This window comes from Anomalospiza imberbis, chromosome 1, assembly GCF_031753505.1.
Source record: "Anomalospiza imberbis isolate Cuckoo-Finch-1a 21T00152 chromosome 1, ASM3175350v1, whole genome shotgun sequence".
In the NCBI taxonomy this organism is placed as follows: domain Eukaryota; kingdom Metazoa; phylum Chordata; class Aves; order Passeriformes; family Viduidae; genus Anomalospiza; species Anomalospiza imberbis.
The window spans coordinates 48,234,406-48,249,051 of NC_089681.1; the positions used below are offsets into that span (position 1 = coordinate 48,234,406).

Below are 14,646 nucleotides of genomic sequence, written 5' to 3' on the forward strand. Positions count from 1 at the left end.
TCTCTCTCCAGAGGCTGCCTGGAAATGCAGCAGAGACTGTAGAGGTGGGAACTCATTGAGTCAGGTTTTCTGAAAAAAGGGAAATAAACCCTTCAAGGGACACCAAAGCATGAGCACCTACAGTCAAACAGCATGTGTGCTGGTACAGGGGTGTGTGGAAACCAGGCCAGCCTAGCTCCTCCCTGAGCTGCCTCATGATGCTGGGAAAGATGATGAGGGTATGGGAGGAAGTTTTGGCTCCAAAGTAGTATGGACAAAGGTGGCTCCTTGGATTGGGACCCTACTGAATTACACAGCTCTCATCAGTGTCAATGCTATTGGCTTCATGATCCCCTTCCCCCTTTAGTCAAGGCTCTGCAGATATTTAGGATACCTTCCTGACCACAGTAATGTTGTTTCCCTGAGGCATAAGGCAGTTATGGTTGGTTCCTAAGGGTGGAACTCCCTGACTCCTCCTCTTGTGGTGAAATCTCCTCCTACCACTTCCAGGCTGCAAGTCCTCTCCTCCCTCCATGCTGCCCCAACAAGCACAACAGCACAAGCATTTCTTGAAAATGTCTGTATTTATAAGGGGAGAAATAACTCACCCCTTATTTATATTCTCACCCCTTACTTATATTTCTCCCCTTATTTAGATAAGGGGAGAAATAACTCACCTTGGTAGCATCACAATACCCAGGAGAAAGAAAGAAATGACAGCAAGTTAGTAGGGAAAACTCCCATCACGTCACAGCAGTGCACTTACTATTGGAACAGTAAGGATAATGGGGTACCCACTCCTCACTAAAATCTTGTTCACTGCAAGGGAGTGCTGACCAGGGATAGCCAGGTAGAGAATAACACCAAAGGAACCTATTTTTATAGCTGTTAATGGATACCAATATTTTTTACTTATTTGGAGGTGACAGAAATGAACAGTTAGCATTTCTTCCTATTTCTCAAGGTGTTTTGCTTTTTTGCTATTCCAGGGCTTAATCCAGAACAACAATAATAATAACAACAACAAAGGAAACTAAGAAAAGGAAAAAAACAAACAAAAAAAGGAAAAAAAAAAGTGTGCAGCCATATGAAGGACTTTCCAAGCCACAGATGCTGGCTCTGTGGTTGGCTGATCTATCCAAAATAAAGCTCAACAGCAGGGAGCAGTGGAGTAGTTCAGGGGGTAGAAAAGGTCATGCGAATGTGATCCCCACCTCCCAAATTCCACATTCCCTTATGCTGCCTCCCCCTGCTCCTTTTGGGATGGAAGGAATTTTTGACTTATTTTTCAATTTTATTTTCAGCTTGCCTTTCATATCCACTTGCCAGCTGGGGTCATTGAAAGTGACTCTTGCTGCAGCTATTTCCCAGGACAGAAAAAATGAAACGAACTATTATTCTGATGGCTTATAGGTGAAAAGGTACCAGCAGCTTTGATGATGAGCCCCTTTGGCTGTGCCAAGACAGAGCTGGCACTATGAGAGCTCAGAGGCCACCAGGTTATCTTCCCTTTGCCACAAGGACAGGCATTCTCCTTCCCTGGGTGAAACTGTTGACTGCAGAGACTGAAATGTTTTCCCAACAGAAAAAGATCACAAGAGCCTTGAAAACAGGAGCCTTGAAGGCTGCTAACCTCTGTGCACAGATGCGTGGTACTACCCTCCTCACATGAGAAGGCCATTTTGGGTGAACAAACATAAAAAAAAGAGGAAAGTGGAAAAAGGAAAGAAAGGTAGTGACCTCATTTTAATAATTTTTGATATCAGAAAGCAATCATTCCCTTTTCCTTTCAGAGGAGTGCACAGCCTATACTGTGGCTCAGCTGCCAGTACAACATCTGCAGGTCTACAGGAGATGCCATGAAACCACTCTGGGGAAAACCTACAAACTCTGCTGCACATCAGTCTGGGGGCTGAAGCAATGCCCACCTGGGCAGAGGACATGTAAGATACATGGCCCCTTTTTTTCACAGCCAGCACATTAATTTCTGTTCAGGTGTGGGCTTCAATTTCCTAAAGAAAGAACTATTTCAGAAGCCTTATGTTTGCCAGGAAAATAAACCAAGTCTAAACATCACACCTTCCTCTGGGAGGACACTGGATGTGGATGATGGGACTGTACCTGTATGTTTCAATGCTGCCAGCAAAAAAGTTTTTTCATAGCAAGTGTTTGATTTACCCTAAGCACCGTGCAAAAGCAAGCTGAAAGACTGCTGTCACTTACCAAACCTCTTGTAGCCGAAGGACTGCACCTCCTCCTCCTCTGCAAAGTCGTCTGGAGAAAGAAAGACACAGCAGCAGATTATTACTATTACCACTGGAAAAAAATAAGAAAAAGTTTCTACAGGTGCATGTTCAAATAATGTAAGTTTGCTTGATTGTTACGCATTCTACTGCTCTTCCCCTCTGCTGCTCCTATCCCACCTCTGTCTCCAAGTGCAGAAGGCAGTTCAGAGCCTTTGCCCAATGAGAATCCCCAGCAGAACTCCAGATTACAAACTCTGCAGATTTATCACCTAGCAGCCATCCTCAGGCCTGCTTGGCCAGCTAAGTGCAGACCAGAGCAGATATGTCCCTCATCACAATGACAGCCACAATTGTCACCAGTGTGCCACTTGATCAAGCTTGCCTGGGCCACAGGAGTCAGAAGGGATGGTTGTCCATCTGTCCACCACCTCCATGCACACTAGCTTGACCTGAAAATGTCAGATCCAGTAAAACATGGGAAACAGAACTGATAAACTCAGATAAGAAAAATAAAAACTGAATGGTGAAGATTGTGAAAAGTCTAGATGGGAATGGCTGAGGTCACTTGGTTTGTTCAGCCTGGAGAAGAGGAGACTGAGGGGACACCTCACGACAGTCTACAACTTCCTCGTGAGGGGAAGTGGAAGGGCAAACACTAATGATAGCACGCGAGGGAAGGGAAGTTGTGGGGTTGTTTAGGTTGGCTGTTAGGCTCCCCAGGGAAGTGGTCACAGCACCAGCCTGCCTGAGTTCAAGAAGTGTTAGGACAATGCATTCACATACAATGTGATTCTTGGGGCTGGCCTATGCAGGGACAAGAGTTGGATTTGATGATCCTTGAGGGTTTCTTCCAACTCAGGATATTCTATCATTCAATGATTCCATCATGCCTTTTGTTCTCATCTTTACAGTATGCAAGCAGGAATATGCTAATAATCACAAGGTTGTTTTGTCAGAATCTGAATTTCTCTCCATTTCCTTCCGTCAGCGAAGAAAAAGGCTGGCATCAGCAAGAAAAATACACCCATGACTTTTTTTAAAAAAAGAATATGTTTGTGTTCATGTCTTCATCCTCCTTCCACCAAGACAACCCCTTGTTCTGCTGAGTCAGGAAAGGCAAAAGCTCTGCCTCGTCACCAGCACCAGCCTCTGCATCAACTCCTGGGAGGGCAGTACAGCCCAGACTGTTCTTCTCCCGCTTCTGGATTTCCCAGAGGGAGCAATTAATGACTGGTGGAGGAAAAGCAAGCTCAAAGCAGATAAACACGTGTGATGGAGTGAGAAGTCTGTATTTAGTTAAATCTTTTTTGCTCACAGATTTACTGCACATGATTGGGCTGCTCTGCATCACAAAACTGGGCTAACTGGTGCCACAGCTAACTTGGGACAGCACAGAGCCTTGGGAGAATGAATTCAAAGGCAAAGATACAGTCTGTATCCAGGCTCAACAAAGACTAAACGATTTGCGTGCATGTCTCCAGCAGAAAATCTAACTTGTATTTCCTCCTGACCTGTGAAATGCCACAGAAAGAAGTCTCTGAAGGAGACTTTGCCTGAAGCAGCAGCAGAGTCCATGAAATGCATAATTTTGCAGAACATCACCCTTTATTCAGACAGAACAATTGATTAAACAGCTAAAAACATATTCTTCACCAGGTAAGACATTTTGCTTACTGCCAGCAGCACTCCTGTCCATATCTTTATCTAGACCCCTAATTCAGATGTGCACTTAAGAAGTGGAAGAGCCAGTGGATGCTTCTTAGGCAAAACAAACACATCCTGGTTTTGAAGAGAGAAAGAAACCTTTAAAAAACCAAGCCAAACAAACCCTCACAATTGTCCCAAAAGTTATCTGAAGACAAGGCCCCCAAACTAAACATGACAAATACTTATGAACCATAAACAGTCAACAACCAACTTCTCATCCCAGCAGAGAGCTACTCAGGAAAGGTCTTCCCCTCTTGCACAAAAGATAAAATTCTGCACAAAATAAGATAACAGCTCCAGAGACCTTAGCTTCCTGCCCTCTCCTTCTATCAGGCTGCAACACAATCACCTCCTTTGTTTCTCAGGAGTGTAACCTGGCTTATCCTATCTGGATCTGATGTAATACAGCTTTAAATCCTGCAGCTTCATCCCACACCACATCTCCAAGACCTTCCTCTCAGGCTGACAGATCCTTCCCTAGTTTTCTTGTTTTTCTTGCTTAGACCAACAACATTGGCTTTTACAACTTTAATCACATTTTTGTTTCTTTGGCCATTTCGGTATGTTATACGTTTCTATAAACACATATATTTATATGCTTTACAGTATTTGCAATGCTGCATGTTATTTTTTCTAGGGATGGGCTTTTTCCTTAAACTTTGAGTACATTATAATTATTCATTCACCTCCTAATTTTGAAGAGCAGTCCTGATATTTGAAACAAAGAAGTGGAGATGGGCAAGGAAGTTATGTCAAGTGGTGACTTGTCTCCCTGATCAGTACAATCTCAAACATCATCTCTGTGAATTATCTTGCAAGGGGCAGACAATGTAATTTTAGGGGAAGTCTATAAAAATTATTTAACAGACAAAGCTCAATGTTCTTTTAGTCACAACTGCAACTTGGCTGAAATCATGTGCAAATATAGTACTTTAAAATATTAACTGTAATGTAACAAGTTTAAGGAAAAAAAGAGATGGAGGAAATTAATAAAGCAAGCTTAGACTAAATATTCAGAAATTACAGCACTTTGGAAAAAGAGACTAAGATGGGTTGAAAGTCCTATCACGGAAGAAGTCTATGTTTGAAATATTAAAAATTAAGTTGACAAACAAGCCGATAAATTTAAGTCCCAAGGCCAAGCCCTGCACCCAGCCTGCTCCTCCCCTATCTGTTGGGCAGTATTGACCTCAGTGGAGGCAGCAAAACTTGATCCTCAGCTCCCTGTTCCAGTGCTGGAAATACTAAAATTTTGCCACAAGTTCTACAAAAATCTCAAAGCTTCCTAATATTTTCAAATCAGCAAAATACAGGAGAACCCAAGTTTTCATTTAAAAGGTGACAGCTTTTCTAGTGAAAACTATGAAAATGTGATCTGTTATGAATTACAGAGGTTAAGAAAATATACACCAAGTAAGAAGGCAAATACTACGAACACCTCCAGTATGTTTTAATGACTTATGCTTTTAAAGGCAATATCAGAAGTCATTGTGGCAGAAATTAATGAGCTTTGAGCACCAGTGACTGATCTTAGAAATGGAAATTCTGTGTTTTCACATCAGCGGTGCCCACACTTCAGTAAGACTGCAACTGCTGTAGGAGGGGTTTGTTGGACATTGTGAAAGCCTTAAGTTAGAAATATTTTTCTTTAGTTTAAATCCAGTCCTCAGTTACAAAGAGGACTGGAATGAACACTATTTCTGTTACATACACATACATTAATATACAGGCAAGGCTTATTTTCATAGGTGAAAAATATGAAGACTCCTCCTTGCAGCAGACAATCAAGCAGAATTTGTTGTTATGTCCTGGTCACAACAATTAACTCTTTAGTACAGGGAAAACCAGCCCTAACTCAGCTGAGTTAAGACACTTAACTGAGCTCTCAGCTGTGAACCAAAATCCAGAATAAGAAAGATAAAGAAACATGAAAATCAGGTCTCTTATTCCACTGACTTGTAAAGAACTCTGGCAGCAGGAAGGTCCATAAAAAAGGTGAATTTTGGGCAGAACAGAAACATATGTGAGCAACCAGTTATATTTAACAATGTAAGGGAAGGGCCACCAGAGATCTTCTGTTTTATTGGATTTACGAGAGCCTCCTTGGATGCTAGAACAGATTGTCATGGGGAGATTACAGCAAACTGCTACAAATCACTGTCTCACTGTGGCTGAACAGCAATACTTCAAATGTTTTAAGGAGTGGGTGCAAAGTAAGAGTTCTGGTCCAAAAAACCCCCCAAAAAAAAAAAAACCCCAAACCACCCCCCCCAAAAAAAAACCCAAAAAAACAAAAAACCCTCTGAGATATTTTGGCAATATTCATGCTCCATTGAGTACCAATGCCAAATTCCACTTGCCCTCCAGTTATAAGCTATTACTGCAACACCTCTAGTAAATACAGTTGTGGAGTTAAATAAGTTACAGTACAATGCTTCAAGGGAGTGGGAATTATGAAAAGGCAGTTCAGCTGGGGATTAGTACAGTGAACAGAGGGAATTCATTTAATCTAAAACAAATTAGACTCTCATTTGATTAATTTGCTAGTGGCAAAGCAAATCTGTGGAGTAGAACTGTTTAATTTCTTGTTCTTAAATCTTAAATAAATTAATCATGGATCACTTATGAGTCACTCTGAGGTCAAGTAAGAAAGACCTGGCCTGGAGCCAAAATGGATGCTAAATCTGCCCCTGAGACAATACAGGGCATAAAACCACAGTGCCAGATCTGAGAAGCCTTTGGTGCAAGGTGGTTTTAGGGAAGTTGTTTCCATTTTAGCCCCTTCCTTTCATGGGTGTCATTGTTGGCATATGGAAGGTGTTAAAGAAAGCTGCTAATGTACATGTCCAGCTGTCTCCTTTTAACAGTACACCTTGCTCAGCCATTTAAAACTAATTAACTAATGAGGCAAACAAGATCTCAGAACCATTAGAGATGCTGGGTCATATGGTGGCTGCAGACACGTGGTATCCAATAATTTCGCGAGCACTTGTGTGCTGCAAACATGGATACAAAGTCCTTGTTTAATGACCTTAAGTCTCAAAGAAAGAAACCCCCCCAATACTCTACATTGCATTTCAAAATCTGGGAAAGTCTATTCCAGGAGAGAATGAGGCATCTGGGCTGAAAATTGTCATGCCAAGTTTCAGCTCAGATTTTAGAGGTTCCTTTATAACCCCCTGAAAACTCAAATTACAGTACATTAGAACTTACCCCTAACTACCAGGCTGGGAACTCAGACTGTAAGATTAATTTGTAGCAAAAATGACATCCAGTGTAAGAGTTTCCTCTAAAATAAATTTCTCTTCCAAAGGGCTTTAATGGTTAGAGCCCTGCCTTTCCTATTGACTTAATGGGAACTACAGATCTGTATCTCAGTGCAACTCTGTAAAAATCATTCTGATATTATCAAGGAGAGACTTTTACTTGTACCATTTTGAAAGAAGCTGTGCCCATTAGTTGAAAATTACAATATTCCACTCTTTAATCCATGAATCAGCATGGATGAAGAGCTCTGCTCAGAACTGTGTAACAAGTGCTTCTCCTTCATGAGAGACTGCTCACAGTGTCAAAGAGCTGCTTCTGGCTGCTCTCTCCATCTCTGCATTTTCACTGAAAGGCAAAACTCGTCCACTTGTGAGGTTTCTGTAATATTAACTACTCTTCAGGCAGACAAGAACAGCGACACCAATATCTTTCTCATATCACATTTCAAAAGCTTTTTTAGCTGCCACCAGATTTATATGCATTTCTGCTCACTGTTAACTGGGTCTACATTCAAACTGCTGACCTAGAGGTGAAATGGAGCCAGCAGAAGCACAGCAAGCAGCTGTGGCCTTCAGATGTTGATGACTTCATCAGTCTAATTGGTTTCCACTGGTTTTCATAGCTTTTATACTGGACACTCTCCTGCTTGTGCTAATGGGCTGCTCATTCCCAGCTCTCTTCACAGATGCATTATTTCACTTGTCCTCTTGTTCTGTCTTTCTCCGCTACTTTTTCCTTATAGGCCCTTTTCATAGTCAAGTCTCCCCCTCTGCCTCTATTTTGATAAGCCCTCCCTCACAAAATCCTACCCCACACTTAAAGCACTTCCTGATTGACAGGATCCCAAGCTGACATGTCACACTAACAGTCACTGTTGTTGGATGAGTGTGTTGTGCCTGTATTATCCAACACTTCCTTTGTCTAACTTGTCACGCAGCAAACTCCTTTGGACAGGGATTACATGGATTCTGCACTTGCAGAGTACCTGGTCTTTAAGGCAGCCATGGCAGAGGTTCAGCTGAGGCAGTCCTGGAAGAGAGACCACCTCCCTGCATCCCAAAACATCCTTTGGGATATTGTTTGAGCTTGGATTCTGGCAGCAAAACCAAGGCTTTTCCTCAGCTCTGTCTAACCGAGACTGCTGATCTGGGAAATTATCTGCTTATCTTAGTGACTGAAAGAGACAGTGTCCTAGATCAGAGATCCTCCCTTGGTACTATCCTATGACTTGGATGGTGTCTCTCATCACTTAACACATGCATAAAACAAACAAAAGCAATAATCATGACAAATGGGTGCACTTTAATATCTTGGTCTTCATCTATTCTCCTACTGCTGTGCCCAAAAGAAGTGAGCACTTACATTAGGAACACACACACAAATACAGAAGATTGTGAAATTTAGAGGTATAACAACAATCACTCTCGTTTTGCTTTTCAGGCACAAATGAAGACAATAAATAGGGGGTTTTAAACAAAACTTGTTAGCCAGTAAGTGCCACATTACCATACCGGGGTCAGGAGCAGCTGCGTGGTGTGGAGGATCAACCTTAGAAGTTAAAAGTTTAAATCATATCATATTTCAGAATAATGATTTAAGAGCAAACAGATATGTTCTCATTAGTGCACTGAAAAATCATGCCTCCCTGTCAGTATGTCAGAGGAGGCAATTAACAGCGGTATTAAAATGGCATACACATTCCTAACAACACATGTCTCTGTTACTTCCCATTACTCATTCACTTTGTTCCCCAGTGATGTCCCAGTCTGCACCTCAAATTTATGGACCAAAAGGGATTGCAGCTTTAGGTGGAAACTCCAAAGACAATTCATCTTAGGTTGCTCCCTCACTTGCACAGACCACACTCACATTATGAGGAGGATCGGGTTCCCTTTCCATGCCTTGTAAAAAGTGTCTTTATTTTGCTTTCCAAGGGAGGGGTGGGGGGGGACTGGAAGGAGAGTTTCTCTGTTCTGACATACAGAACCTCAGGATAAGGAAGGTTTTGTTAAGCTGAAGATAACTGGGTATGCATCCTTTGCAGTACTGAGCTGCTTTCATCCTTGATATTTGTCCCAGCTCTCTTTATTTTACCCTGTTTTATCTCTGCAAGGCCTGATCAGCTCTCGGCAAGATTACCTTTCCCTCCTTATCCTAGCAGGCAGAAGTGTCTGAACCTCTGGGCACAACAGTCTTTCAGTGTGAATCTAAGTAAACTGTTTAGTGGTTGTGACAAAAAAAGGGCTCTGATCAGCCCTCAGCTGTAGCAAAATCAGTCTAAAATGAATCTATGTTATCCAAAGTAGGAGAAAAAGGAGTCACAGGAGATTTTAAACAATTCCCTTCTTCACAGGGAGGTTTGTCCATGCTATTCTTAGTCCTGTGTGGCTGGGAAAAGTAGAATTGAAGCAATAACAAGTACAAGTTCTTACTGAAAACACTCCTGTCATAAATCGCTTATATGCTAATTCTGCTCAATATCCTTTGCAATTGTATAGTAATATTTCTATCTGTGCAATAACAGATTGCTCTTATAATTTCATAGCTCTGTTTTCCTCTGTATTAATAAGAACATGCTTTGACACACACTTGCATCTTTCTCATCCATATGTTTAAAATCCTCTGTGCTACCACTCAATTCAGGACACACACTGACTGTATAGTAGCGTTGCTCAGGATTTGTTCTGTGTTTTATCACACATTTATTATAACTGCTCGTGCCTTTGAACTTCTGCTGTAGGGTCCTGTGACATGTCCAACACACACCACTCAGACCTCCTGCATATGTTTCATGTTTATGTCACTATATTCATATAAGCGCTGATATTAATGGACTAAGGAAAGGTTACTGGATCACTCCACTTCTAATCCTTGCTTTTCAGATGCTTTCTGGCTTCTGCAAAATGCATGCTCTGGACTGGATATTTTAAAAAATTCTTGGTTTGAAGTTTCTATCCAGGAAAGACCTATTTGCAGATGACTGTTCATTTGATTTTGTGCACACAAAGAAGAGAGAGAGAGAGAGAGGGAAGAGAGAGAGAGAGTCTTTTCTGCAGTGTTACAAAATTATAACTTTTATTCCTTTATTATTTAAAATTAGCAGTGGCATCAAAACAGAGAAATACAAAACCTGTCAAGAAGGTAACCATCATATAAATAGATTATTTAAGATTTTTCAAGGTAGTCAAGAAAAAACAAGTGAACTTGCATATGCAGTCAGCTTTTGCTATTGTAGGCATTATTTGTAAATTACATCCAAGCTCTAAGTCCCACAGAAGTGACAATTTTAGCTATATTGATATGGCTTCTATGTTAATTAATAGTCTGATAAAGAGTTCACTGTGTGAGGCAAACTTGGGGTAAACTGAACTGGCATATCCTGTGAGAGCTCGGAGTACTCTTATCTCCTGCGCACTGTGCCCGGAGCGCCCTGAGCCGCCTTTGAGGTAAAGGGGTCCAAGGCAGGCGTTCAGGCCAGGCTGATCCCGAGGCACCGAGGGTTTCACTGCTCCAGTGGAACACAACCAAGGACACACCTGTTTCTCCCCCGTGCATCCTTTTGTATCAAATGAGAGGAATGGCACAAGACAGAATATTTGGTCTCATTCCAGCTGTCAAGCACACCTCAGCACTCAAGCACAGGATCCCAGATGATTTGTCCTCCAGCACCATTGCTATACAAGTGGTACGTAGCAACGTGCTTGTGATGGCAGAGAGGGAGGAGGAGGAGGAATGAAAAGAAGCAGCTAAGCTACTTTAAGCATCATTAATTAAGGGCTTCTCTGTCATCCTGGAGCAACAGTCCCAAATGACCACCTTGACTTTGTCATTGCCAGATTTTGGGCATTAATATTAAGTGGTTATCCAAACAGTATCCATATTTCAGAGGAAAATACTTATCACCAACACTGCCATGACAGTAGTGATTACAGATAGAATTTAAAGTAGCAATTACAAAATATATTGCAGCTATGTGGGAAGAAGTTCTTAGTTTTATCAATGCTTGTCCTTGTCTTAAATTAGGGCCAAAGTTTTCAAACATGTGGTGGTGTTTGACTATGAGGAAGTTGTTTTCATTTGTTTCCCAGGCAACGAGTGCTCCTTCATACCCCAATAAATAACTATAACTTAGAAGTATCATTTGATAAAGATAAATCTGACCCTAAAGCAGACAAATCCCAATATAAATCACATGAATTATTGCTAAAAATATGACAAAGTTTGTGAGCTCAGTGTTGTTTGCTGGAAATAAAACTGCCAGCATATTGAACATAAACTTCAATTTGTTTTACTGATTTAAAACATAACACATTACAAATACCAGCAATGGAAAATATAATTTATTCCTTACAGATATTTAGTGATGTAATTATTTAGATATTCCTTCATTCTCTAGAGAGGGTAGATACAGAGACAGCTGCAATCAACAGATCTTTTTGTTTTTATTGAGAAAAATGTGTAACTATACAAAATTCTACAGTCCTACAATTATCACTACCATCAAGTTTAAAGAGAAAACATGAAAAGCCAAGTCCATACCCAGAAAAGGAAATAATCGAGTCAAAATTTGGTTTGACTCTCTGACTTCTCTAACACTGGCAGAAGCACTTGATGTGATGATTTGTCACTTTTCTTTTGCTACTAGCACAGTCAAATGTTCTTCTTTGCATGTTTTATTACTGATTTCTGTAACTCTCTGGGGGAAAGAAATAAGATGGTTGTGACCATCCCAATCCCATCTGGGAAGCCAAATGGTAAGGACTAGCACTCCCTCTTGATGGAGTGTGGGGCACCAGCGAGTGCTCCCAGGAGCAGGAATTACATCTTCCCTTTGAACACCACTACTCTGCTTTGCAAAGAGTAGTGGAAGCAGAATGCAAATTGCATTATATGTTATTCCCATCCCTGGTCCTTTGCATCCCACCTTTCCCCAAAACCCCAAAGAATGGAGTGTAAGGCTTTCAGTGGTAACAGGCACAGGTTTGTTCTACCTACTACCAGATCCACATTGTTTTGGTTTGTTCCTGCCCTTACACTTATGCTGATAATGACAAGCTGATGACAAAATGTTTGGCATGAGTAGCCTATAAATAAAGAACATTGTAAATACATTATTTGTCATATGTTGCATGGCCCTGGAGAGGCACCATGCCACAGTGTCAGAAGTAACTTAAATAGTGTGTGTGTGGGCTTGCAAAATAAATGCCCCCCAAAAGTTTTTCCTCCCTTCAGGCAGCTACTCTGGCAAGTGAATAAATGATCACATCATTTGGTGTCCTAGACTCTGGAAGGTGAGTGTAACTATCATGATGTTTACTGGCCTCCTGGCATCTGGAATAAAAATCTGCAGTCCAAGAACAGGCATAGTGGTGCTCAAAAGCACTTTTCATATATGTATGTCTTTTCCTTAAGCTTATTTTTGCCTCTGAAGAAAAACTGAATTCAACTCTCACAACGTCCCGACTAACTCCTAAACCTTCCATAATGTCCTTTGAAGTGTTCATTGTAAGTATTCCCCAGTGTGTAAAGCCTCTGCCTTTTGCTGTAAAGCTATCAATTTTCATAAACAGAAGGCTTTCTTGCACCCCCCATACATCTTTACTGGGTTACAGAGTAGCAATTTGGCAATCTGCTTCTTTATTTCATTTTAAAGTATGTGATACCTCTCAGTCACAGCTATGTAGGACAGGGTCAAATGTTCCACCCATTTAAAACAAAAGGAGGAGGAAGGGAGGAAAAGAGAGAAAAAGGAAAAGAAACAAAGTTTCAGTTTGAACAGATACAAAGTAAAGACCAAAAATTTTCCAGTCGGTGGATGCAGAGGAGAAATACACCAAATACATTTCACAAGCCAGTTAAGCTTCTACTGGCACCTAATCACTGCCAGATGTTTAGAAGCAACACCAAGAGCATCGCAAAACGCTGGCAAAAAAAAAAAAAAAAAAATTAAAAAAAAAAAAAAAAAAAAAAAAAAAAAAAAAAAACCAAAACAAATCAACCAGGGAGAAACACAACTCTTCTTCTCGTTCTTCTCGGGGCACCGGCGAGGGGTAAGATGAAAGTTGGGTGCCGAGAGAAGCCGTGCTGCGGGGAGAGCACACACACATGCCGGGACACACTCACACGGGGACAGCCCCCTCCAGGACCGGGACTGACCGACACAATCCGAGTCGCGGCGGCGGCGCAGACCTCGCACCCCGGGGTCGCGGTGAGACCCCCGCTGTGCCTCTCCCGGCACCGGCTGCCCGTGCCCTGCCCGCAGCGGCGTGCCCTGCCCGCCACCTGCCCGCACCGTGTCCCGCCAGCACCCTGCAGGCTTCGGCTCGTCCCGCGGGCACCCTCCCCAAGACCGCCCTGCCCGCAATGTCCCCTTGCTGAAGGCTGTCCACGCTCCCGCCGCCTGCGCCGTGCCCGCACAGTGTTCCCGCACGCCGCCGATCCCGCCCTGCCCGCGGTGCCCGGTGCACGTGTGCGGGCAGCGGAGCGGGCGCTCCGCTCCCGTCCCTACCTTTCATCTTGGCGCCGGGGCGGCTCACATAGGACGCACGGGGCGCGGCGGGGCTGCCGCCGGGAGCGGCGGGCGGCGGAGCGCTCCCTGCCTACTGCCGGGCCATGCCCCCGCCGCGGGCCCTGCTGCGCAGCCCCGGCCGCTGCCGCTCGCCCTCGCTCCTCGGCCGCCGACGGCACCCAGCTCTCGCCACCAGCCCCGCGGAGCCCGGCCCGGCCCCGCGGAGCCGCGGCTCGGCCCCGCCTCCCTCCCTCCGCCCCGGGGAAGGGGCCGCGGCCGGGGCCGGGAGGCGGGGGCGGGCTCGGGGTCCCGCCGGCGGATGGGGCTGGGGGTGTCGCGCCCCGCGGCTGTCACGCCCCGTCCCGCCGCGTCCTGCGGGACCGCGGGGTTCCCGGGTTGCGGGACCGTGGGCAGCAGGGGCTGTCCGTGGGGAGCAGCCCGGGGCGGGAGCTACAGGGCACCCGTCAGTGACCGGGGGAGCTGAAGCGGGATGTGCTGTCCCCGGCAGGAGAACGGTCCTGACTCTGCGCTCCCCACGGCCGTGCAGGCACCTGGGGGATTCCTCGTGAGTGTGATCTCTGCAGGCTCCCCACAGCAGCGTGCCTCACACGCGGCACGCCGACGGAGGGATCCCGGAGCGGGGGTGCATAGCTATCTCCTGGGAAGAGGCTGCAGGATGTGCGAAATTCACCCTGGTGCTGAACGAAGGGCCACGAGTAGTCCTGTTGGATTCAATGGGACTGCGTGCAATACAGGCACTGGAGAGTGTGTGTAAATATTTGTGGGATTAGGGATATACAGGCCAGTCATCTTTTATTTTTCTAGTTCTGGATGATGCCAGGAATAAGGGATCGTTTCCAGGCTCTTGTTTTCATGAAAGGCATGGTTTGTTTTTCTGCAAAGCTACCAGTTTTTAGGCAATTGAAGGCAGTGATAAAT

At 43.9% G+C, this 14,646-nt stretch overlaps 1 protein-coding gene across 1 annotated transcript in view; it reads right to left on the reverse strand.

Moving 5' to 3' along the window:
- The window catches only part of COLEC12 (collectin subfamily member 12), a 94,541-nt gene extending 80,693 nt beyond the window's left edge, over positions 1-13,848 (reverse strand). The window contains exons 1-2 of the mRNA XM_068191004.1: positions 13,708-13,848; positions 2,203-2,253 (exon numbers count right to left, since the gene is read on the reverse strand). Coding sequence (XP_068047105.1) covers positions 2,203-2,253; positions 13,708-13,714 — 58 coding nt within the window. The 5' untranslated portion in view covers positions 13,715-13,848. The remainder of the gene's footprint in view (positions 1-2,202; positions 2,254-13,707) is intronic.
- Positions 13,849-14,646: the final 798 nt, after the last annotated feature.